This window comes from Entelurus aequoreus, linkage group LG19, assembly GCF_033978785.1.
Source record: "Entelurus aequoreus isolate RoL-2023_Sb linkage group LG19, RoL_Eaeq_v1.1, whole genome shotgun sequence".
Classification (NCBI taxonomy): Eukaryota; Metazoa; Chordata; class Actinopteri; order Syngnathiformes; family Syngnathidae; genus Entelurus; species Entelurus aequoreus.
Window position 1 is genome coordinate 25,939,056 of NC_084749.1, and position 23,281 is coordinate 25,962,336.

The 23,281-nt window shown below is 36.0% G+C and overlaps 1 protein-coding gene across 10 annotated transcripts in view; it reads left to right on the forward strand.

Moving 5' to 3' along the window:
- The window catches only part of LOC133635229 (discs large homolog 1-like protein), a 211,780-nt gene that overhangs the window by 176,945 nt on the left and 11,554 nt on the right, over window positions 1-23,281 (forward strand). For all 10 annotated transcript variants that reach the window (XM_062028164.1, XM_062028165.1, XM_062028168.1 and 7 more), the window contains 2 exons: window positions 6,567-6,681; window positions 16,677-16,859. In XM_062028164.1, coding sequence (XP_061884148.1) covers window positions 6,567-6,681; window positions 16,677-16,859 — 298 coding nt within the window. The remainder of the gene's footprint in view (window positions 1-6,566; window positions 6,682-16,676; window positions 16,860-23,281) is intronic.

Sequence of the window (23,281 nt, forward strand, 5' to 3'; positions counted from 1 at the left end):
ATCAGTGTGTGAATGTGTGTGTGAATGGGTGAATGTGGAAATACTGTCAAAGCGCTTTGAGTACCTTGAAGGTAGAAAAGCGCTATACAAGTATAACCCATTTATCATTTATTTATATACATATATATATATACATACATATATATATATATATATATATATATATACATACATATATATATACATATACATACATATATATATATACACATACATACGTATATATATATATATATATATATATATATATATATATATATATATATATATATATATATATATATATATATATATATATATATATATATATATATGTATACATACATACATATACATATACATACATATATATGTATACTGTATATATATATATATATATATATATATATATATATATATATATATATATATATATATATATATATATATATATATATATATATATATATATATATATTAGGGCTGTGAATCTTTGGGTGTCCCACGATTCGATTCAATATCGATTCTTGGGGTCACGATTCGATTAAAAATCGATATTTTTTTTTTCAATTCAACACGATTCTCGATTCAAAAACGATTTTTATAATTGTAAAGGACAATGTTTTATCAACTGATTGCAATAATGTAAATTTGTTTAACTATTAAATGAACCAAAAATATGACTTATTTTATCTTTGTGAAAATATTGGACACAGTGTGTTGTCAAGCTTATGAGATGCGATGCAAGTGTAAGCCACTGTGACACTATTGTTCTTTTTTTTTTTTATATATATATATATAAATGTCTAATGATAATGTCAATGAGGGATTTTTAATCACTGCTATGTTGAAATTGTAACTAATATTGATACTGTTGTTGATAATATTCATTTTTGTTTCACTACTTTTGGTTTGTTCTGTGTCGTGCTGTCTCCTCTCAATTGCTCTGTTTATTGCAGTTGCTGGGTCGGGTTTGGTTTTAGAATTGGATTGCATTGTTATGGTATTGCTGTGTATTGTTTTGTTGGATTGAATAATTAAAAAAAAAAAAAAAAACGATTTTTTAAAAATGAGAATCGATTCTGAATCGCACAACGTGAGAATCGCGATTCGAATTCAAATCGATTTTTTCCCACACCCCTAATATATATATTTGTATATATATATATATATATATATATATATATATATATATATATATATATATATATATATATATATATATATATATATACACACGTATATATATACACATATATATACGTATATATATATATATAAATATATATATATACGTGTATATATATATATATATATATATATATATATATATATATATATATATATATATATATATATATATATATATATATATACAGTACATATATATATATATATATATATATATATATATATATATATATATATATATATATATATATATATATATATATATATATATATATATATATATATATATATATATATATATATATATATATATATACAGTACATATATCAATGTCAATCAATCAATCAATGTTTATTTTTATAGCCCTAAATCACAAGTGTCTCAAAGGGCTGTACAAGCCACAACGACATCCTCGGTACAGAGCCCACATACGGGCAAGGAAAAACTCACCCCAGTGGGACGTCGGTGAATGACTATGAGAAACCTTGGAGAGGACCGCATATGTGGGTAACCCCCCCCCCTCTAGGGGAGACCGAAAGCAACGGATGTCGAGTGGGTCTGACATAACATTGTGAAAGTCCAGTCCACAGTGGATCCAACACATCAGCGGGAGTCCAGTCCACAGCGGGGCCAACAGGAAACCATCCCGAGCGGAGACGGGTCAGCAGCGCAGAGATGTCCCCAACCGATGCACAGGCTAGTGGTCCACCCGGGGTCCCGACTCTGGACAGCCAGCACTTCATCCATGGCCACCGGACCTATGCAACTCCCCCTCGCAAGGGACAGGGGAGAAGAGGAGAGAAGAAAAGAAACGGCAGATCAACTGGTCTAAAAAAGGGGGGTCTATTTAAAGGCTAGATTATACAAATGAGTTTTAAGATGGGACTTAAATGCTTCTACTGAGGTAGCATCTCTAACTGTTACCGGGAGGGCATTCCAGAGTACTGGAGCCCGAATAGAAAACGCTCTATAGCCCGCAGACTTTTTTTTGGCTCTGGGAATCACTAATAAGCCGGAGTTCTTTGAACGCAGATTTCTTGTCGGGACATATGGTACAATACAATCGGCGAGATAGGCTGGAGCTAAACCGTGTAGTATTTTATACGTAAGTAGTAAAACCTTAAAGTCGCATCTTAAGTGCACAGGAAGCCAGTGCAAGTGAGCCAGTATAGGCGTAATATGATCAAACTTTCTTGTTTTTGTCAAAAGCCTTGCAGCCGCATTTTGTACCAACTGTAATCTTTTAATGCTAGACATAGGGAGACCCGAAAATAATACGTTACAGTAATCGAGACGATATACGTACCGGTATATATATATATATATAAGTATATGCAGTATTGGCGTTAACACAATGAACGTTAGAAAGTGAAAAAAACCCAAAAACGTTTGTCTTCTTTTCTCTCATAATGATTGTGAACAATTGGAAAAATTCCCCAAAAAAAGTACAGTTACCTTTAAGAATGTATTTGAACTGTTCTTTTTCCAGGGTGATGTTTATACAACTTGGACCCTTATTATTTCCCCCTCCCTCAGGGGGGAATTCGATAGGGCAGTTGCTGGTTGTTCCATCTCCATCGTTGGGGTCCCTGCGGGTGGGGTGGGTGGTTCCCGTGGCCCCGTGTTGTGCGGTCCTGCGGCGGCCGACTTGGGTGGGGTGGCCTTGGGCGGGCCGCGCCGTCCTCTCCGGGGGTGAGCTCGTGGGGGCCCGGTTGCTGGTGGGACGGAGGCGGTCTTCCCGTCCGGTTGCGGGGAGTCTCTGGGCCCCCTGGGCGGGGCGTCCCGCCTTTTTGCCCGTGTGGGGTGTGGTCTCTCGCTGGCTTGAGGGCTGGCTGTCCCCTGCTTCTCCCGTGCCTTGTCCTCTGCCGGGCGCGTCTGTCTGCGGCCTGCTGCTGGCTCTTCCGGGCGGCACGGGGGACCGGGCTCTGGGGTTCCTGTCGCTGGCCGGCCTGGCTGCGTGGGTCCGGTGGTCCCTGGTTCCCTGGGCGCCACACCTGCTGTTTGTGGGTTGGGCTCTCTGGGTGACTGGGGCCGCACTCTGGCTCCCACACACACTGGGAGTCAAATATATTGTACATACAAATACACATATACTCACATATACACCGTTATTCATACATAGGTACCTACGCTCCCACATACATACACAAATTTGTAAGGGTTGCCGGAAGTTGGAAGACCTGTCAGCGATCCTTTTCTGTCTCCCTGTAATGTTTGATCCTGTTCTGTCTCCCTGTAATGTATGTCTGATCTTGAATGGGATTGTGCTGAAAATTGTAATTTCCCCTCAGGGATTAATAAAGTATTTATGATTCTGATTCTGAAATACAGTACATACCTGCATACCCAAAGTTCGTACATCCACATGCACATTCACTGTACAAACATACATACAGTATACACATACATGTACATATACATTCACTGTACAAACATACATATACACATACTGCACATATACATTCACTGTACAAAGATAATATACACGTACTGTACATATACTGTACATTCACTGTACAAACATACATATATACATACTGTACATAATCATTCACTGTACAAACATACATATACTGTACATATACAAGTCCATATACATACATACACTCATGCAAATAATCACGTTTCATCAAACATATATTAACGGTGTTACCCTAGGGTAAACTGGATAACACATGGCACACTGACAAAGCTTAACCTATTGTGACTATAACAATCTACAAGGTTAATATACTGTAGGTTGCTTCTCTTTCTTCCCCTCCATTTTTCTGCTTTCTTTTGTATCTCTAGTTATCATTACGTATATGTATTGTTGCATTTGAACAACTGTATTGTTGATAATAGAGGTAAATTATTGGTATTGTTCATTATCAATTGCGCTATTTCTATTGGTATTTGTATTGCTCCATCTGTAGTGTAATAATGCTTATTGTCATTTCTGTATTATTATTTATTTTGCTAACTGCTTCTTTGCTATCACTTTTACCTTCATATTTGTACATATCGTATTTGCTGATGTTGCTCTATTGTTGTTGTTGTTGTTGTGTTTGCTGTTGTTTGTGTCTCTCTGTCTTATCCCCCTCTTGTCCCCACAATTTCCCCCTCTGTTTGCCTTTTTTTCTCTTTTTATCCCCTCCTGCTCCGGCCCGGCTACACCAAATGATAATATAAATACATTTAATAAAGTCAAATACAAATAAGGCAACAAGAGAAGTATCCTACACTTCTCTTTTGTAAAGTAAATCTGAACAGCTGATATGGGCATCTACATCAACTATATGATTTGCCTGAGAAGCTGGACAAAAAAAACAAAAAACTTGGACCCTTAATCTTCAAAGATTTTTACAACCAATAATCGAGTTGGTTAGTTAGTTAGTTAGTTAGTTAGTTAGTTAGTTAGTTAGTTAGTTAGTTAGTTAGTTAGTTAGTTGGTTAGTTAGTTAGTTAGTTACAGTGTGTTAATAAATGGTAACTGTCTAACAATAAAATATTTTTTTAATGTAAAATTTAAAAATTAGCTGATTATGATAACTGTGCTGTAAGTTGTTATATCTTGATATAAAATGCAAAACACTTCAAACCAAATATGCATTGCTTACTATATTACCATCGGTATCCTACTTACAGTAAGTTTGCTCATCTATGGCCTTGAATCTTTCCTCTCGTTAAGATGCACAGAAAGTCTAAGGACTTCTTTCTTTCATCCGCCACTAGTGGCCAAGAATGACTGAGTTTAACAGATATTTTATAGAAGATGTTCCTTAAATCCAATGTTTCATTAATAGTACTAAGAACACATTTACTTATGATTTTAAACTCAATTATATTTGATGTAACAAAATATCAAATGTGTCTGTACAACAGTCTTGATCAAAATGATCTATTATCTATTCTGGACTGTGTTAATGTTCCCTTTTTTGCTCGTTAATTTCTGACCCATCATGTTGAGAAGAAAATTATAATTATCAACTGCACTATACTGTACTAATTTGCAAAGGCAACCATATGGTTTTACCATTAAATCCCGCCCTCTGAGGGCAACCATAACTCGAGTTTGAAACTCTTGCTACTTCAGTCTAATTTAAAGGGTACAGTCTAATTTAAAGGGTACAGGATATTTGGTTTTGGAAGATGATTTCCCGAGTATGATGAAACGAGGAAAATAAATACAGAGAAAGGTTGTTGAGTGTGTACCTTTAGTGCGATTGAATTACACACGGTTAATTTGATTTTGTAGTCCACAGTAATGGTTCAGGGTCACTGACACACACACACACACACACACACACACACAAACACACACAAAAAAGTGACATTCACCAGCTAGGTTTATTGCAGGCTTCTTGCCTGTGTGGTTGTTATCTGTGTACTACTCAGTCCTGTTTTACGTAACCTGGTGTTTATTCTACAATAATCAAGTAATGTCGCATAATTAGTAACGTGTATAAATCTTTTGCACATATTTATCAAAAGAAACATTGTAACAGCTTAATAGCAACTAGTAAAAATGGTTCAAAAGGGATTTTTGCACAGGATTGTTATGCTGAGTGGGACAGCAACTCCCCGCTCTTTGCACTGATTGGCCAACTGATTAGTCGCTTACAATTTACTGCTTGACATTCTGCTTGAATGGGGTTTCAGTTGTTCAGGGCAATTTGAAATAGTATTCCTGTGCCATCTGTAAACACTTTGCCATTTGCAGTGGTTAAAAGAAAGTGCAAATCATGGTACATGGTATCATGTACACTGGAAAAAGGAAAGCAATTTGAGTTTGTTAGGTTTGTTTCATCTGAAGGGACGAGCTAATGCGAGCCAACAATTGCTGCACCAATGATGTCACCCTGAGCTGAGCTGCTTGAACATCACTGTGTGATATTGGTGTGCATGTGTAATGTGGCCAGTGCTGCCATGTACAACACTACACAGATAAAGTCACACATGTCTTGTTTTATACATGACAGCTCCCATAGTTTTATATTTTTGCATATGGGTGTTAATTATATTATGACAACAAAGCTGTGCTCCTCATTTACACGTAATTGTTGTCCAACAGACTGAGCAACTAATGTATTTTGTTTACATTAGAGTGGCTATAGTGATGTAAACTAACTTTTTAGCATCCTTTTCAAATTGTGTGGTTGTGCATGTGTATTTTAGATCTTTTATGATATGGATCAGGTGTAATGTAGCAGAAGTTGCTTGACAGAACCTTGTTGATGTGTGTGAGTGAAATCAATATTAATTTAAACGCTGTGTAAGGAAATGCACTTAATACAGTATACCAATTCTCATAAATATTGACCACTTTTGTCAAACCTTTTAAGCAGAATTCTAAGATATATTACTACTGTTGCTTATTACTTTTTTAATCTTCTTTTTGTGTCTGTGTGTGCAGAGTATAGTCGTTTTGAGGCTAAGATCCATGACCTGAGGGAACAGATGATGACCAGCAGTGTCAGTTCCAGCTCTACGTCACTTCGATCCACTCAGAAACGCACACTTTATGTCAGGTAATGCCTAGATTTAAACACAGCTCGTGGTTCTCACTGCATGTGCTTTAAACTCTTACCCCAGCTCTCTAAGCTGTATTAATTAGTGTGCTGTGTGCTGTGTACGTGTGCGTGCGATGCTAGAAGGTGAAGCAAAAACACAAATCAAGTATTCAACAATACATATTGTTGAGCACTACTGACTCAGCAAACCACTGATGTTAATTTGACAGGTAAATCTATTACTATCAGATAATTGAAAGTCATCACACAGTAGGTTCAACTTTTACAGTGGGGCGCTTTGCCCAACATGGCACTTGTTTGACCCCTGAAGGTCGAGTCAGGCACACAGGCTGATACCCGCTAGCAAACTATTTCAGAGAACACATACAGAGGGTAACATTGTTTGAAATCACCGATTGGTGTCATAAAACTGCCATGACGAGTTGACTGTGCATGTCCTTAGTCTTTCACGACTGCTCGTATTTGCTTCCAGACGAGATGTGTGATGCAAGAAGCACCTCCTGTCTTTCACTTTTGATGTGTACCACATCAGAATTCAGTAGTAAGGTTCCGTACCGAAAAAAAAAGGAATATGAATACTGTAACAACCCCAGTATTTAGAGAAAACTAAACCAAACCCTGGCTAGCTAAATACAGCAACAAAGTTGCTAAGTTGGTAACACTGAATCCCACTGATTCTCTGACAGTCCATGTGCAATTGTGTTGAAAAAGAGAGTTTCCAGTACATACAGCCAACAAGTAGTGCCACATGTTTTCTTAACTGTCCAAATGTCTGGCTCAAATAAATGCTTGTATGGGAAACACTGAAGTGAATCACTTTGTCCACTTTCAGGGTTAAAAAATATTAATTAAAAAAAAAGATCAAATAAATGATACAAATCTATTACTAAAAATAAATTATAAGATGTTACAGTCTGTGTTGGTCTCAATCCCTAAGATCAGGGGTCCCCAAACTACGGCCCGCAGGCCGGATACGGCCCCCCAGCGTCCAAAATCCGGCCCGCGGGAAGTCCCAAGTTAAAAAAAAAAAGTTTAAAAAAAAATTATTATAATTATTTTTTTAATTTGTCCTTACTAGTCCATTTTCTACCTTCTCCTAGCCACTCAGCAAATCATATTGTCTAAAAAAGCATTTTACCATCGATAACGTGACATGCAGCAAGTGCGCTCTTTAAGTCAATTTGTGCGTGAGGAATATATATGTATGAATACATATATATATATATATATATATATATATATATATATATATATATATATATATATATATATATATATATATATATATATATATATATATATATATATATATATATATATATATATATATACATATAGACACATATTAAGTTAAAGTACCAATGATTGTCACACACACACTAGGTGTGGTGAAATTTGTCCTCTGCATTTGACCCATCCCCTTGATGACCCCCTGGGAGGTGAGGGGAGCAGTGGGCAGCAGCGGTGGCCGCGCCCGGGAATAATTTTTGGTGATTTAACCCCCAATTCCAACCCTTTATGCTGAGTGCCAAGCAGGGAGGTAACGGGTCCCATTTTTATAGTCTTTGGTATGACTCGGCCTGGGTTTGAACTCACAACTTACCGATCTCATATATACATATATATACATATATACATACATGGACATAGACATATACATATATACACACACATATATACATATTTACATATACATATATACACACACACACATTTACATATATATATATATATATATATACACTAGAGATGCGCGGATAGGCAATTATTTCATCCGCAACCGCATCACGAAAGTCGTCTACCACCCGCCATCCACCCGAACCAACATTTTATCAAAACCACAACCGCCCGCCACCCGGGCGGTATTTATCATTATTATAATATTATTGTCATTTCCATTAAGAAAGTGTTCACTATTGTTGCCAGGAGTGCGTTCCTCACACTTTGTGTGCACAGTTGCAGCAAGCAGAACGATGCTTTTAAGAAGTTAAAAAAATGTTTTAGAAAGACAAGGCCTATATTTTCGTTAGGTAAAAAAAAATGTTCTGAATTTATTTCAATGAATATTAACTTGTTAACGTTAAAGTGCTCAAATAGGGACGAGGGCGGGGTGCACAGTGAAACAGTGAACAATTTTGCGACAAAGATGAACCTTTATTGATTGATCTGCAGCCATGACAAAATATCAGACAATCTCCATTGTCAACGACAGGCAGGAAAATAAAGATGAACACATAGCCTATGTTGTAGGCATAGGCATAGGCTCATACGTTTTTAAGTTGAAATAAAAAAATAAATAAAAAATGTGCCTATAAGCCTTAGGCTGTCAATCATGCGCACAAACTTAAATTATACAACAACATATGTATGTCATACCTATTTAAACAAAAATAAATTAAATAAATAATAATAATTGAATTATAATGAAAATAGACGGTCGCGACAAACAAAGCAGGCTAAATGGCCTTACATTGTAGCCAATCGGAGATGCGCTTCACTTGAAAGCGAGGCCAAATAATTAACACACAGTAGTATATCTCCAATAGAAAAAAAAACACAATAAACAACGCAATTGCCTTAATTCCTTTGCATTGTAGTGCGCCCAAACAACACGTAACCATCAAAATTATTCAGCTGACCGAACTCATTTCATATTAGACATGGTCTTATTTGGTATAGCCTAGGTAACGTAGACTAATTCGTTTAACATATCCAACCGTATGTCTACTTACTTTTTTTTTTAGCACTATGCAGGAATAAAATTGCATCTACAGTGCCAGGATTCATGCAGGCGAGAGCGCCTGCCCTCTAAAATGCGCCCTGCTGCGCTGAATTAAGGAGCGCTCACTTGCGGCACTCAATTGTTGCTGGGACACATAGGATTCTCTTTATACATTTACTATATATATATATTTCCGAATTGGTTCAACCGCCATCCGCCCGAATCTATTTAAAATCTATTTTATAGCGCAGGTAAAAAAAAGACTTTGTTGATGTTATTTAAAAAACGCTTTTCACAGATAAAATCATAAAGCGCTGTACAAAACATAGACGAATTGAAACAAGAAATCAATTAAAACAACAGGGGCAACATCATAAAAAGGATACAAAGTGGATTAAAAAGTGTAGTTAAAAGGTGCATTAATTAAAAGATTTACTAAAAAGAGAGGTCTTCAAATGTTTCTTAAAAGTGTCAACACTGTCAAGCTCACGGAGGGACTGGTGCAAGTTGTTGCCCTGAAGCGTAGGGGCATAACAACTCAGTGATGTACTGAGGGGCCCCACCATGCAACGCACGGAAAGTCAGGACTAAAATCTTAAACTCTATATGGAATTTGACTGGAAGCCAATGAAGACTGTATAAAATGGGGGTAATACGGGCTGTTCTGGGTGCGCTGGTCAAAAGTCTGGCAGCCGCAATTTGTACCGTCTGAAGTCTCTTTAGCATTGACTTGTTAAGGAGAGTGAAAAGAGAATTGCAATAGTCAATACGAAACGAAATGAACGCGTGGATGATCATTTCGAGATCCAATTTTGACAGCAGATTTCTCAGGTGATAAAAACAGTTTTTGATCAGTTGACGACAGTGACCCTCAAAAGATATTGACTGATCAAACACAACCGCAAGGTTTCTGACTGCTTTTAACAGATGCAACCAGAGCACCAAAGGAGTTCTTGATCAGGGGGATCTTTTTATCGGGAGCAATTATCAGTTTGTATTTTGTAAGAATTTATCTGGAGGAAATTTTATGACAACCAGTTTTTGATACAGGATACACATTCCAAGAACTCAGATAAAAAGTGAAACTCTGAATCATTGAACGACTAGTGGTTAGAGTGTCCGCCCTGAGATCGGTAGGTTGGACTTCAAATCCCAGCCGAGTCATACCAAAGACTATAAAAATGGGACCCATAACCTCCCTGCTTGGCACTCAGCAACAAAGGGTTGGAGTTGGGGGTTAAATCACCAAAATGATTCCCGGGCGCGGCGCCGCTGCTGCCCACTGCTCCCCAAGGGGATGGGTCAAATGCAGAGGACAAATTTCACCACATCTAGTGTGTGTGTGACAATCATTGGTACTTTAATCTTTAACCTTAATCCTAACGGTTGAATATCATCTGCATAGAAATGATAAGAAACATGCTTAAAACTACTGATCAACCTACAAAGTGGCATTAGATACAACAAAACACCACACCGCATGACAGGTTGGACACATTGGACATTACATTATTTAAATTATATAAACACTAGCAATGATCCATGCCAGTCCTGTATATTCATAGCATGAATATAGCATCGTGTTTGGCAAGCAGGAACAGGTTTGTCCTGGTTGCCAAGATGGACAGGTGAGGAAGCCAGAACCTGGAGAGGAGAAATAGTGGCAAAAGGAGGCAAACAGGAAATAGAAACCAATAGTAGAGCGCTAAGCAAGAAATCAAATCAAATACAGAAACATAAGAAATCCTCCAAAGTCCAAACCTCAGTCATGAAATAAGAGCCATTAATAGGATCTTAAAACATCCATGTTTCCTAAATAAACTCTATTTTTAAAAAAATGCTCAAATGATAACATAAGGGTTTGATGAGTGTTAGGGATGATGTTTGATAAGAAATTATCGAGTTCGAGCCTATTATCGAATCCTCTTATCGAACCGATTCCTTATCGATTCTCTTATCGAGTCCAGATAGGTTGTTGTATATGGAAAAAAGCACACAATATTTGGTTTAACAAAAGCTCACTTTTATTATATAAAAAAAAATACATCTAATAAATAAATAAATATTGACTGTTACCCCGCTAAAAAAATAAAATAAAAAAAATAAATATTGACTGTTGTTACCCAAAGTATATTAAGTGGGATTTTTCAGAAAAACAAATATATACAGTAACACAAAAACAAACTGTCTCTGTGATCACTATATGTGTATAAATAATACTATAGTGTTAAATAAAATCAGTCCCTTGGGCAGAAAACTGAAAATAATACAGCTCTCCAAAAAGTGCACTTCTGCTGCTATTTGACATAACTGTTTGTTATGATGCTTTGACATTTTTGAACTTTATTTCTTTATTGAAAGAAAATTCTATGAATAGAAAAGTTGTTTGCAAATGTGGTTACAATGGTAAAAAATGAAAAGTTAAAGCTAAAAAAATAAATACACTATTGAGTTAAAATCTTTCTTTTTAGGGGGAAAGATGTGATGTTATGAGCTAGGGAATATAACAACTACACTACCCAGCATGCAACGGGAGTGACGAGCATGCGCGGTAGCCCCGAAAAGTGTTGTTGGATGTCGTCACCTGTGAAAGTAAACGTCAAGAACTCAGCCAACACGCCTCGTCTGCATTCTTTATAATTAGACAGACAACACATATACAGTGTGATTTTGTTTTGTTTACAAGGAAAGAAAAACAAAAGTTAAAAAAGGGAGATGTCATATATGTTGTATATATATGTATGTGCTGCGGTTGCTTTAAGAACGTTGTGACAGCTGCCGTAAAGGAGGTGCGTTGCTAGCCTGGTTGCTGTTTCCGGTTGGTCGTAAAAGTGTTCGTCATGTGTTTGTACCCTGTTTAAATCTCTCAGCAAAGTTATTCATTGGATTATACCTTTTGTTTTGAACTTTATTATTCCATTGTTTTTACTGCTTTCCCTATCTGCGCCTAATGACTGAGCTACGTGACGTAAATTCTTGTGATGTCTCAAGGGGCATTTCTGGTCGTGATGGGATTCGTTCCGAGGGATTCGAATAAAGAATCAACTCTTTTTCTTTACTATAGTGGTCTCGATAACGGGTACCGGTTCTCAAAAAGGGATTCGAGTCCGAGGACTCGGTTCTTTTCTTATCGAACAACCGGGAAAACTGGTTTCGAGTATCATCCCTAATGAGTGTATGATTGTACAACTTTGAAATACATACAAATAGAACATGTGTTACAATATTTTGGACCACAATACAAAACACCATAAGAACCCTCGGTGTGTGGGAGCCATGGGGAAATGGAAAACTATTGATGGAAACAGTTAACACAACATTTATGTTGTTTTTGCACCAGTAATGAAAGCCATATTAAAAGTATGAAAGAACTGTTGTGTTCTGTGCAAAAGCCGTAAGGAAGGCAATTAGAAACATTAGGGATACGTGTGTTTTTATATTGTTATTCTGTTTTGTTGCAAATGCTTGGATCTAGAGATAAGTGTAAATATAAGGTGTTATGTGTTTCGTATTAAAGCAGCAAAACAGTTTTTGTACTTTAGCTGTCTCGCAGTTTTACCATTGGAAACTTACCTGTGACGGTAACAAGTTCAGATGACAGCGTGCAATCTGACATGTCTGACAAGTATGCATCAAACGTATTAGCCCCTGAGGCAGATGAGCTAACAATTGACAGCTAGCCATATCAGCACATCTCCAAAAAAGACATACAGTACCCACAGTGTTTATCACAATACAATTAGAATACTTATAATACTGTTCTCACATACAGTAAACCATTGATGTACGGCAGGGGTCACCAACCTTTTTGAAACCAAGAGCTACTTCTTGGGTACTGATTAATGGGAAGGGCTACCAGTTTGATACACACTTAAATAAATTGCTAGAAATAGCCAATTTGCTCAATTTACCTTTAACTCTATGTTATTATTAATAATTAATGATATTTACACTTAATTGAACGGTTTAAAAGAGGAGAAAACACGAAAAAAAATTAAAATTAAATTTTGAAACATAGTTTATCTTCAATTTCGACTCTTTAAAATTCAAAATTCAACCGAAAAAAAGAAGAGAAAAACTAGCTAATTCGAATCTTTTTGATTAAAAAAATTTTTTAAAAATTAAATAAAAAAAATAATTTATGGAACATCATTAGTAATTTTTCCTGATTAAGATTAATTTTAGAATTTTGATTACATGTTTTAAATAGGTTAAAATCCAATCTGCACTTTGTTAGAATATATAACAAATTGGACCAAGCTATATTTCTAACAAATCATTATTTCTTCTAGATTTTCCAGAACAAAAATTTTAAAAGAAATTCAAAATACTTTGAAATAAGATTTAAATTTGATTCTACAGATTTTATAGATTTGCCAGAATAATTTTTTTGAATTTTAATCATAATAAATTTGAAGAAATATTTCACAAATATTCTTCGTCGAAAAAACAGAAGCTAAATTGAAGAATTAAATTAAAATGTATTTATTATTCTTTACAATAAAAAAAAATAAATTACTTGAACATTGATTTAAATTGTCAGGAAAGAAGAGGAAGGAATTTAAAAGGTAAAAAGGTATATGTGTTTAAAAATCCTAAAATAATTTTTAAGGTTGTATTTTTTCTCTAAAATTGTCTTTCTGAAAGTTATAAGAAGCAAAGTAAAAAAAATAATAAATTTATTTAAACAAGTGAAGACCAAGTCTTTCAAATATTTTCTTGGATTTTCAAATTCTATTTGAGTTTTGTCTCTCTTAGAATTAAAAATGTAGAGCAAAGCGAGACCAGCTTGCTAGTAAATAAATACAATTTAAAAAATAGAGGCAGCTCCCTGGTAAGTGCTGCTATTTGAGCTATTTTTAGAACAGGCCAGCGGGCTACTCATCTGGTCCTCACGGGCTACCTGGTGCCCGCGGGCACCGCGTTGGTTACCCCTGATGTACGGTAATTGGATAAAAAGCATACACTGACATAGTATTATGTCCCCAGTTTTGATGACATCTTTGCCTTTTATGTTAGAAGACATGATCATATTCAGCATTTCTCTTTCTCCAAACAAATTGAGTTTCGCTGATGATGACGAAGAGCTAAATTTTGGTCTCATGTGACCAATTCAAAACGATTTTCTATTCATTCAATACATAGGATTTCAGCAGGATCTACCCCAGTCTGCTGACATGCAAGCAGAGTAGTAGATTTTTGTAAAAAGCTTTTATAATTGTAAAGGACAATGTTTTATCAACTGATTGCAATAATGTAAATTTGTTTTAACTATTAAATAAACCAAAAATATGACTTACTGTGTATTGCTGTGTATTGTTTTGTTGGATTGATTAATAAAAAAACAAATACAAAATACAAAACTTTAAAAAAAAAATAATAAAAAAAATTTTTTTTTAAATGAGAATCGATTCTGAATCGCACAACGTGAGAATCGCGATTCGAATTCGAATCGATTTTTTCCCACACCCCTACCATTTATGTTTTGAAACTTTCCGTACAATTGACCACTAAATGGTAACATCCGAATAAGTTTTTCAACGTGTTTAAGTCGGGGTACACGTTAATCAATTCATGGGTAGACTGAGTAGAGGTGTGCAGGCTCTGAGTAGAGGTGTGCAGGCTCCACACCTTTTATGACACTGTGGTGCATACTTGCCAACCGTCCCGTTTTTAGCGGGAGAATCCCGATATTCAGCGCCTCTCCCGACAACCTCCCGGCAGAGATTTTCTCCCGACAAACTCCCGGTATTCAGCCGGAGCTGGAGGCCACGCCCCCTCCAGCTCAATGCGGACCTGAGACTGAGTGGGGACAGCCTGTTCTCACGTCCGCTTTCCCACAAAATAAACAGCTTGCCTGCCCAAAGACGTCATAACATCTAGGGCTTTTATAGAGTGCACAACTGCGCACACAACAAGGAGACGAAGCAGAAGAACGAGGAAATTACAGACATGGCGGCCGAAATGATATACTCATCATGAACGGAGAAGTTAAACAGGACAATACTGCCATCTAATGGATAGCCACTGGAACACTGAAATTCAAGTATTTTTTTTTTTTCTATGTAAATAAAATAAAAATATATATATAGCTAGAATTCACTGAAAGTCAAGTATTTCATATATATATATATATATATATATATATATATATATATATATATATATATATATATATATATATATATATATATATATATATATATATATATATATATATATATATATATATATATATATATATATATATATATATAAATATATATATATATATCAATCAATCAATCAATCAATGTTTATTTATATAGCCCTAAATCACAAGTGTCTCAAAGGGCTGCACAAGCCACAACGACATCCTCGGTACAGAGCCCCATATATATATATATGAAATATTTATGAAATATTTATGAAATACTCGAGTTGGTGAATTCTAGCTGTAAATAACCACGCCCCCAACCACGCCCCCCGCCCCAAACACCCCCCAACCCCCACCCCCAACCAAGCCCACCCCCCACCTCCCGATATTGGAGGTCTCAAGGTTGGCAAGTATGCTGTGGCTTCTGCGATGTTCTATGCTTTCGTTTGCTGGGGTTGGGGCAGCTTGTCAGAGACCGGAACAGACGTAATAAACTGATTAAGAGAGCTGAAGGTATACGTGTGGCCTTGAAAGACAAATGTATGCTGCTATACATGTAATCTTTATGTAGCATCTGAAAAAGTGTTACTGCAAGCCCTGATTCCATGTATACCACTCCTACAGTGAACCCTGTAGCCTTTGGCAGGCTGGTTTTAATGTTGCAGGCACTGTCAGCCAATATTTTCATTGGAAATCATTAAAAAAAAAATTTTGTACAGCATGTATTGGTAGAATATACTGTATCTACCTCTCCTTGTCTGTCTCTCTCTCTCCAAGTCCCCTTCTCAGTCTCCACTCTGTTTTATTGATGAAAGCAGTGGGGACTTTAGGGGATGCCTGTTATTTCAGCTCTACTTAACACTCACACACACACTGCTGCCCTATTTTTCCAATTCCTTTCCCTCCGGATGGGTTTGGAATTCTGTGGTAGGGTCACACAGACAGAGCACCATTTAAACATGTGTACACACAGCATCAAGACAGAGCATCATAGTGACAAACAGTGACAAATAAGCTGATCCCATATTCTGAACAATGTAAACAAATATAATTGTGTCACTGATGTTGAGTACATCTATAAAGCCAAAAGTAACCTTGCCTATAATTTATTAATATCTCCATGTGTGCCTGCAGGGCGCTGTTTGACTATGACGGAAGTGCACCAGACCTGAGCATGCCCAATCAGGCCCTGCCTTTTCGTTTTGGTGACATCCTTCATCTGAGCAGTGCTGGTGAAGAAGAGTGGTGGCCCGCACGCCATCTCAGCCCGCCGCCCCCAAACTGCCCTGAAGTTGGAGTCATCCCCAGCCGCAGAAGGTTTGTTTAAAGTGTTCATGTGGCTAATGTGTGAATGGAGGTTACTTTATGAGGAGTCCCTTGATATAATGTCTTGCGAACCAGTGGTGAAAGGTTTTTTTCATAGTGGCGGACATAAAAAAGGGTCAAAGTTGCCTACACCTCTTGGGTAGACTGAGGTCCATAGAGGTGTGCAGGCTGCACACTTTTTATGACACTGGGTGGCTTCTGTGATGTTCTATGCTTTCGTTTGCTGGGGTTGGGGCAGCATTGTCAGAGACCGGAACAGACGGAATGAACTGATTAAGAGAGCTGATCCTCGGCTACCCCAGGCAGCATTGAGGAGGTGGCTGACAGAAGAATGCTGACCAAGTTGACATTCATGATGTCCAATACCTCTCACCCCATGCACAACACTGTGGGGGCCTTGAGTAGCTCCTTCAGTATTAGACCGTTACATCCACAGTACAAGAAGTAGCGATACCACAGCCATAAGACTTTACAACGCGTGTATGTGATTACTGTGATCTTTTTTTTTGGTGTGCAATTCAGATGTTAGTGTGTTTTGTTTTGTTTTATCTTATCTTTTATCTGTACAATATGTAGGATTTATTACTTTTATTTTCATTACATTTTACTTCTGCTCCTGTATGTAAAATCTTGCACTGCAACAACATAATTTCCCCACTGTGGGATGAATAAAAGTATATCCTACCCTATGGAAAATGGGTGTAAAAGTAAAATTACCTGCATCATCTCATATCATGTCTAAAATATCAACATTCACATACAACATTGTTGTCCCGTACTCCTATTTTAGTTTTACAATATTAACATTGTACTTTGCAAACTATCACAAATGTTCTCAAATCATTTGGCAGCTGGTGCCATCATGTTTGTCAGTTGATTAAAGTAACCTTCATTGTTTTCTTTCAGTCTCTAAAATGTAATAGAAATGGTCTGTAAAATTATATCTGAAACAGACTTTTTGCTTGTCTATTGTAGAGACCTGTACAGTTGTGGTCAGATGATACATACTCTTATTATAAGCATGAACGCTCTTTAGATTTTGGTAATCGTAATCGTTAATTTCAACCATTTAGTTTCCAGGGTGAAATGATAATACAGCAAACATCTTCTATGTTTTTCAGTTCAGTTCAGTTCAATTCAGTTTCAGTTTATTTCGAACATGCATACATGTAATTCATCACATATTTCCAGTTGTTTCATTACAGCATGTCCGAAAAGCAGTAGGAAGAAGCTGATCTTATTTAATCCTACCCCTTTTTCATACCATAGCAATTGTATCCTATTTCCCTATTCAAAAGTGAACAAATAAATAATAAACAAAAAATATACCATAGTAAGTAAACAAATATTAAATGGTAAATACATAAATAATCTTTGTCTGAATAAAAAAAAAAAAGATATTCATCATTATTCTTGTTCTGTGTACTTTGTGAACACCTGTAGTTTGAACAGTCTCTTAAACTGAATCATATTGGTGCTTTGTTTGATTTCTTTGGTTAATCCATTCCATAATTAATTTCCACATACTGATATGCTAAAGCTTTTAAGTGTTGCACGAGCATACAAATGTTTTAAATTAGATTTTTTTTTAAATAAGAATTGGGTGCATGATTATAATAATGACAGAGTCACATTAATGGGCTGTCAAAGTTAACAGGGAACTGCACTTTTTTTTTAACCTTTGCCTATCATTTAAAATCCTTATTTTAGACAAGAACACACATTTTTTCTCTTTTTTGTGAAGTCTAAATTGTAAACAACGGCTAGTACATGGTGGCTAACAATGTAGCTAATGGGATTCTTCTATTTTGCCTACAACGCCAACAATACCCCATTTACATGCCATGAAGGGACGCGGTAGAAGATGGATGGATGGAAGGGTCTGCAGATTAACCAAGTATTAGCGACATTGTTAATATGAGAGCTAACGCCGGAGAAGCACTTTTAGAAACACGCCGCCTGTAGCTCTCTACTGAGCTGCTCCATTACCTCTCAGTTGGTGTGTGCTAGATTATAAATCATGCCTCGCACATGAACTGTATAGTAGAAAGTTGTGGCCAAAAGCCGAGAAATTGGTCAATTTTAAAATTCAACTTAAAACTGAAGACTGAAGATGCTCCTTTGCTCGAGCTGTTTTTACCTGAGGAGTGAGGATTATGATAAATGTATTTGCCCTCAATGCGGTCTCGCAGGCAGGCACAGGATGTCTATTGGTCCCGACTGGGGGAATACACATACCGACTAAAAATAGAATACTCAATGAGAAGCAATATGGATACAGAGCTAATGTTTCAACTTCGATGGCTTTAATTGAAATTACAGAAGAAATTAACAATGCAATAGATAGTATGAAATGTGCGGCACCAGTGTTTATGGATCTAACTACAGAATTTGACACAATTAATCACAATATTTTAATCAAAAAACTTGAACGATATGGCATCAGAGGGTTGGTCTTAAACTGGATAAGAAGTTATTTAATGAACAGGAAACAATACGTGAAGCTATGCGAACACACATCTACAACGCTAAAAATATCCTGTGGTGTACCTCAGGGATCAATACTAGGACCAAATTTATTCAATCTCTATATAAATGACATTTGTAAAGTTACAAAAGATTTAAAGTTAGTATTATTTGCGGATGATACAACAGTGTTTTGAAGCTAATACAAATAATAACAGAAGAAATGAACAAATTAAAAAGATGGTTTGACAAAAACAGACTATCTTTGAATCTCAGTAAAACTAAAATAATGCTATTTGGTAACAGTAGAAGAGAAAGTCAAACACAAATACAAATAGACGGAATAGAAATTGAAAGAGTAAATGAAACCAAATTTGTAGGTATAATGATTGATGATAAATTGAACTGGAAATCTCATGTAAAAAATATACAACATAAAGTAGCAAGAAGCACGTCAATAATGAATAAAGCAAAACATGTTCTAGACCAAAAATCACTTCATATTCTCTACTGCTCGCTAGTGTTACCATATCTCCGTTAATGTGTAGAAATATGGGGAAATAACTACAAAAGTACACTTCATTCATTAACCGTGTTACAAAAAAGATCAGTTAGAATAATACATAATGTTGGATATAGAGAACATACAAACCCTTTATTTATTGAATCAAAAATACTGAAATTCCACGACCTAGTGAATTTGCAAACAGCTAAAATTATAGACAAAGCAAACTATAACCTGCTACCCAAGAATATACAACAATTCTTCTCAAAAAAAGAGGAGAAATATAATCTTAGAGAAAAATTTAATTTAAAACATTTGTATGCACGTACAACACTTAAGACCTTCAGTATGATTCATTGATTGATTGATTGAGTATATCTGTATGTGGAATTAAATTATGGAATGTATTAAGCAAATCAATCAAACAATGTACTAATATGATCCACTTCAAGAAACTCTTCAAATTTAAAGTGTTTACAAAGTACAAAGAAGAAGAACCGTGATAAACATTCTGAATTTATTTCATCCATCCATTCATTTTCAAAATAATCTTACTTATCTCACCATATGAAATGTAACTTACTTCACCGAGTATTATTTATTTATTTATTTGTATTGTGATTACTTATGGAGTATATTGTGAATAAATTGAGAACAGGAAGTGAACAAAAGTTTTAGCAACTGTTATGTAAAAGAAAAGAGGTAGGATTAAATAAACTCTGCTTCTTCCTACTCCTTTTTGAACATGTTGAAAAGAGAAACTGGAAATTGTGATGTATCATGTTGTATGCTTGCATGTTCGAAATAAAAATAAACTCAAACTCAATTCAATCAGGAAAAAAATACATTTTATATTGTAGCTGAGATAGGCTCCAGCGCCCCCCGCGACCCCGAAGGGAATACGCGGTAGAAATGGATGGATGGATGGATCGTAATAATTTTTATTCAGACTTTTTGTTTATGTGTTTGTCCTGATTCAACTCCTCTGATATAACATTTACTTAAAAACTCTACAGACACGTTTTGTTAAAATCATTTTTGAGTTTGTGGAAAACACATTTTGTTCCTGAAATGATCATAAACATGTTGTATGTGTTGGTACACATTATTTTACAGTACCTCAAATTTAAAATGCATTTTAATGTATTTTCATTAAATATAAGATACACTATAGTTTTTGAAAAACTCCACAATCTATGTCACCGCTTGTTGTTTACCAAACCACTGGTGAGAAGCACTGATGTAATTAAAGAATACAAATAATGATTTACCATTTGAAAGTGTTGTTTAGTAGATGTTAACTTTAAAAAAGTGTTATAGTATCAGTACACCACTTGTTTACTGCAGAATGAAGTTTGCAGTGACAAGAAAAATAATAAAAACACTTTGAGAACAAAAAAAAATATCGCTTACCCCCGCAAAATCTACCGAAAAGAAGCAAAACAGTGGCCCTAAACCAAAGTACGGACCATAGCGTGGGTTACCTGTACCGTTGCACGTAAACACAATCATAGATATGAACAAAATGACAGTTGTCAGTTGTTAACATATATTATGTCGATCAAACATGGCGGAAATGTTTGTTACGAGATACTGCAGTAATAAAGAGTAGGGATGCAACGGTACATTATATTATCCTGCACGGTACAGACTTTAAAAAAAAAAAAAAATCCTGATATTAATTGAGATCGAATAATATGAAAAAATTAATCATGATAATTTTTTTTGCCATATTGCCAGCTCTACATTTAACACTCAGTGATTGTTGTTATGTCCGTAGTTTGCATTTCTTGTTTAGCTCTTATCCCTACTGCTACATGATGCTTAACGTTTCTCTAGATCTGGATCTGCTTAGTATCCAGCTTGTAAAACTTGTATCTCATTCTCTGTATCTCAAAAAATAGTTTTGGATCATTGTTTGTTCCAAAATAATCTCTCACAAAGGCTGCCATGTTGATTAAAATAGCAAACGTATCGATACGCTCTGTGAAATCAATGCGCCTCCCAAAAAATTCCAGTAATGTTTAAAACTATCAAAATACGGTAAATATTACATAGTATTATGAATGAGCCTGTTACTACATTACATATATACTACAGCGTGTATATAAAATGTTGCTGGAGTTGTTTATTGGCAGAATAGATCAAATCTTCATTTTCTGCATTGTTAGCTGACTCTGGCTAGCATGTATTTACAATTTAGAATGTTAAAAAATAGAAAGACATGTGGATGATGATTGTGGGTGATAGGAAGATTTTTTTTTTTAAATCAACCGTAATCATGGCTGGTTAACTGGAAGGCTTAATGGCCAGTGATCAGGTCACTGCATACACCAGCGCAGAGATAAGTGAGGAGACTCTAACTGGTGTGGTTGGTCGCAAAATTTACCTCAAAATACACTCCAACAGGTACCTCAAAATACACTCCAACAGGACTGTAGATAATAATGTTTCCAAGTTTTGCGCAAATAAGTGACAAGTAAATCATTTTTTTAATTGTTCATGGATGACAGTTTTAACATTAAATTCCATTTGTGTCAAAATATTAGGGTCTTTTTAAAGGGGACCTATGATGATTTTTGTATTTTCTGACTTATTAAAGTTATGATGTTGGGTACTCGTGTTAAACAATGCCAAAGCATCGAATCAGAAGATTCATGCATTTCGGCGTGAGCTTTGATGGATTGATTGAAGCTTTTATTAGTAGATTGCACAGTACAGTACACATTCCGTCCAATTGACCACTAAATGGTAACACCCAAATAAGTTTTTCAACTTGTTTAAGTCGGGGTCCACGTAAATCAATTCAGGCTTGCACGCAGTTTTGGGTGCCTCTGTTTGCAGGGTTTTTAGTCTGGCTATGTTGTAACGTCCCCGCGATGTGGACATTAAAGATGTCCGATAATGGCTTTTTTGCAGATGTCCGATATTCCGATACTGTCCAACTCTTAATTACCAATTACGATTTCAACCGATACCGATATATACAGTCGTGGAATTAACACATTATTATGCCTAATTTGGTTGTGATGCCCCGCTGGATGCATTAAACAACAACAAGGTTTTCCAAAATAAATCAACTGAAGTTATGGAAAAAAATGCCAACATGGCACTGCCAAATTATTTTATTTTTGTAACATGCCTCAGCAGCTAGGAATTTGGGACATGCTCTCCCTGAGAGAGCATGAGGAGGTTGAGGTGGGCGGGGTTTGGAGGGGGGCGTGGTTGAGGTGGGGGAGGGGGGGGAGGGTGTAGCGGGGGTGTTTATTGTAGCGTCCCGGAAGAGTTAGTGCTGCAAGGAGTTCTGGGTATTTGTTCTGTTGTGTTTATGTTGTGTTACGGTGCGGATGTTCTCCCGAAATGTGTTTGTCATTCTTGTTTGGTGTGGGTTCACAGTGTGGCGCATATTTGTAACAGTGTTAAAGTTGTTTATATGGCCTGA